Source organism: Myzus persicae, unplaced genomic scaffold (assembly GCF_001856785.1).
Source record: "Myzus persicae strain clone G006 unplaced genomic scaffold, MPER_G0061.0, whole genome shotgun sequence".
NCBI classification, from domain to species: Eukaryota; Metazoa; Arthropoda; class Insecta; order Hemiptera; family Aphididae; genus Myzus; species Myzus persicae.
The window spans coordinates 351165-355311 of record NW_019101363.1 but is presented as its reverse complement, the minus strand read 5'-3'; the positions used below and the strand labels follow the sequence as shown (position 1 = coordinate 355311).

General features: G+C 32.2%; 1 protein-coding gene across 1 annotated transcript; it reads right to left on the bottom strand.

Annotated features, from left to right (window-relative positions):
* Positions 1-616: 616 nt before the first annotated feature.
* On the bottom strand, positions 617-3504 carry LOC111028796 (myosin regulatory light polypeptide 9-like). The gene is made up of 3 exons (XM_022307557.1): positions 3240-3504; positions 2888-3117; positions 617-755 (listed from the first exon to the last, which is right to left on the bottom strand). Exons 1-3 carry the CDS (start codon positions 3424-3426, stop codon positions 651-653), a joined length of 522 nt encoding a protein of 173 aa, XP_022163249.1. The 5' UTR covers positions 3427-3504; the 3' UTR covers positions 617-650.
* Between the last annotated feature and the right edge of the window lie 643 nt (positions 3505-4147).

Genomic DNA, 4147 nt, shown 5'->3' with positions numbered 1-4147 from the left:
AATACACATTTGTTTGGGTTGAGATTCTACTTTCTATTGACGTATTTATATCAAAGAAAAATATAATTCACAATGGGACGTTTAAAATTAATGCGTATACCTACAATGAATCGCTAGGTAATACACAACTTACTGCAATAAAAGCATAGTGCAAGCGCATCGATATTTATATTTTATTTTTAGAGCAAATTCAAACTTAAAAAAAAAATGAACTGTGAGTAATTTTATCTTATATTGTTTGAAATGGTTTCCATGAGTGACCGAACTGAACCTATACTGTACCTATTGTTTATGTCATGCGCCTCTCCAATATTGACGGTTAGAATAAGTGACGGCTGGCATTTTTAATTAATGATTCGTTATTGAACGAAAATAAAATATATTTAAACACGTCTTGGGTATAATATTATCGTATTATTTTAAATTATCTTTACGGCTCAACTTTGTACCTATATTGCCTATACATTACGCCGTCCGAGTCATTTTATTTTATGAACCAATGATGGGCGTGGTCAAATACTTGAATTTTGGCTCTCATCTGCGTTTTTACGTTATCATGATTTAGTATAAAAAATATAAATTCAGAACAATTGAGATGTCATATTTCTGTGTGAAATTGTAATAAATGAATACAGTGAGCAAAATAAAGTTTAAACATCATCATTCTCTTTTTTCCCATGTTTAAAAATACGTATGAATTCAATATAATTTAACTTCCCATCTGAAGTAGGAGCTTCACGAAGTATTTCATCAACCTGAAAAAAATATTATTTAATTAATCGGCAATATAATATACGATATAATATAATGATAATCTAATAACTGTAATAATTCATTGAGATCAACTCATTTAAACCTACCACTTATTTAAACGCCCTTTTACCCGTTAACTGTAAAAATAATAAAACGTCTGCTGGGTAATATATAGTATACTTATACAGTGTTGGACATCTTTAAATATTTGCAGGTACTTCTTACCACGTCAAGTTACAGCAATAATATAACTATCACCCCACGAGGTGCCCAGAAATATAATAATTGGTTCTAGCTATTACTGCAATACATTATTATTGTGGCAATAATAATAATACCAGTTGGACCGTGCGCAGTACTGTCGTACAGTTTTAAAATAATAATTATTTATACGTTATGTAGTAGTTTTCGGTTGTATAATATTAGGAAAAATGTGTTTGTTGGATCGGTTTCCATTGGAGATGGCTCCCATGGTGTTTGTGAGTTGAGAGATGAATTTTCGTTTCGTTTGAATGTCATTTTTAACGAAATAGGGCATTTTAACGCACAAAACGATCAAAATCAGAAGCAATAACATATCGTTTGGTGTGTGAATCATTGGTTCAATATTCATCGAGAAAAATGAATGTTGACGTCAGAAATAGTATTATATGTGATAATATATACAGTCAACTCGCGGTACAATGAAGTGTGATAAAACGAAAAAACTGTCGTTAGCTTGAAAATCGTATGACAATATATTTTTGTCCCCTACACAGGTAATACAGCAAAACCTGTCTTGTGCGGAATTGCACGGGACCAATGAAAATTTCCGTTTTAGGCAGGTTTCCATACAACTGAATAAAAAGGAAAATTCCGTAATATAGAGTTATAATATTCTGCACGATTAAGGTTGTAACATTTTTCGGCCAATAATAAAAAATATCATAGGCCTAAACTTAAACAAACTTTGAAGGCATTATGAGAGCAAAACTACGATACGAAACGACAGGTAAACTACGATGGTGACAATACTAATACAAATAATACTAATACAGTACTGATGTGTAGATTCAAGATAAAATGTACTTATCTGTAGATACGTATTAATCGCTGACCTTAATAATTGTTTAGTAGCAAAATAAATGTGGTTATCAAAAATATTTTTGTTCATTTTATGATGTGTTTTTCCGTGTATATGAGGTGTATATGATTTGAGGGACTAATAATTAATAGCTTTCCGTTTTACGTTAGACAGGTTCTGTTTTATCGAGGGTTGAATCCTATGTTAAATTATAGAAATCTGCCGGGACCATAGTAAATTTCCGCTCAGAAAAGGATTCCGTCTTATCAAGATAAGACAGGTTTCACTGTATAACAAAGTTTTTCGGTCAAAGCTCTGGCAATGTAACGAATTTCTACAATTTTGGAGCTTAATATTACTCAATTAGTTTATTTCGGCTATTACATATTATAATGCAATAAGATAATATTCATGTCATCGTTCATAAGATACACGTCTGTTAAATACAAACTAAGACTAATATATTTTTAAAAAAAAAACTTGTAAACAAAAAATACATTTTAATAAATGATTATAATTAATAAAAATAAGTGGCTTGGCGTGTCGCGTTGGCTGCTATCAGTCCCGGAATGCGACTGGGAGTAAGTAACAGCCACAGCTACTAGCTCCCGGATGGGTGACCACCCGGGTTCACAGTAGTTAAAAACCTTGCCACACATACACGTGTTTGCTACCTACCGTAACAACCCTAACAATCGTAAAAACAACCTACAGTACCAACCTTACCCCTACCACAGTCCATAACCCCTAACAGCTAATGGCCTTAGTCGCCGGGCTTAAGTTCAATAAAAAAATAAAAAATAAAAATAATTTCCAATAAAATTGAAATAACATCCAATAATATGTATGTAATTATAATAACCTAATAAAATCTATATTTTGAATTTTTTTTCAAATCTCGTTGATATATTAATATATATATATTGATAAATCTTGGTGATTTATGCTTATGATATAACGGAATTTCGATGTCACGAACTTTCGATAAACCGAACTTTTTGCTAGGTACCTTGACATTCGTTAGCTATACCTCAAGTTGACCGTAGTAGATAATAAATAATTATTACATACGTCTTCGTCTGTAAGCCTGTCGCCCATTGTAACCAATAGCTCTCGTAGCAGGTCCACATGAATACGTCCTTCGTCGTTTACGTCAAAACACCTAAAGGCGTTTTGAATCACATCTTCCGGATCCGTACCTCGGAGTCTTTCGCTAAATAACGTCAGGAACATTGGAAAATTAATCGGAACAGAAGCTTCGTTTACCATGTCCTCCAAACTATAGTCACTGGGGTCTTGGCCTGAAGAGAACATAATAATATTATTATATATATCGCATATTGTAGTCCACAAAACAGTACGATAATTTAATATTGATATGTCTGCTTTTGTCACGACTGTGAAGCGGGAATAATGAGCTCACCGAGAGAGACCAGCGTGTCATGTAAATCTTTTTTATCGAGGAATCCGTCGTTGTTTTGGTCCATCAAGTTGAAAGCTGTCCGCAAATCTTGTATCTGAGATTGGTCGAACATGGCAAAGACGTTAGACGGTGCGCGTTGGGCCCGTTTCTTCGTAACTGAAATTTTCACCGACTTTTTTTGTGACATAATTATTAGGTACTGCAGATTTGAACCAAGAATAATAATAACGATGATATAGCAGCTAGTAATATAAGCCGGGAATCACGACCTAAGCATTTTTATAGGCACCTGTATTGGTAATAAAAACATTATAGGATTTACATTTTTTTGAACAGTTAAAAAAAAAATGTCAAACATTTTGTAAAACCAAGCTAAAACTGTGCAAAACTGTGCATGAAATAAAAATAGCACATTGTTGGGTACGTAATTATTGCATTTTGATTAAGCCACAATATTATATAATTTTACTTCTTAAATTGGACTTTAAAAAATATTCCAAGATTTACGTTCTAATGTATTTATTATTTTTTTTATTATAATCGTTCCTGTTTGTTTAAAATTGTGTACCTATTACAATGAAATAATTATGCAACGCATATTCATACATAATGCACAACGTTGTAATAATAATATTTATATCGTACTAATATCTCAACTGTCGTGTACATCCGTTGTGGACACAGACATATATATATATTATGTGTCACTTGGGCAATGTTTACAAAATAACTCAATAGATAAGATACCTATTATACATATACGTATATATATATATATATTATCATTCGTGTAATTTTACCCTATAATTGGCATATTATGCGGTCGACTTCAATATTATCCTGTAGTCGGTTATCCAGTTATTTTATACGGCAATAGTTGCTGCATTGGACCGGTTTTATTATGACGA

Bases quoted from the DNA above. Each gene is read 5' to 3' on its own strand.
- LOC111028796 (XM_022307557.1), bottom strand. From the start codon at position 3,426: ATGTCACAAAAAAAGTCGGTGAAAATTTCAGTTACGAAGAAACGGGCC. The intron at 3,118-3,239 runs GTGAGCTCATTA...TGTTCTCTTCAG, and splicing joins TGACACGCTGGTCTCTCTCG to GCCAAGACCCCAGTGACTAT. The intron at 756-2,887 runs GTATGTAATAAT...TATTTTTTTCAG, and splicing joins ACAGGCTTACAGACGAAGAC to GTTGATGAAATACTTCGTGA.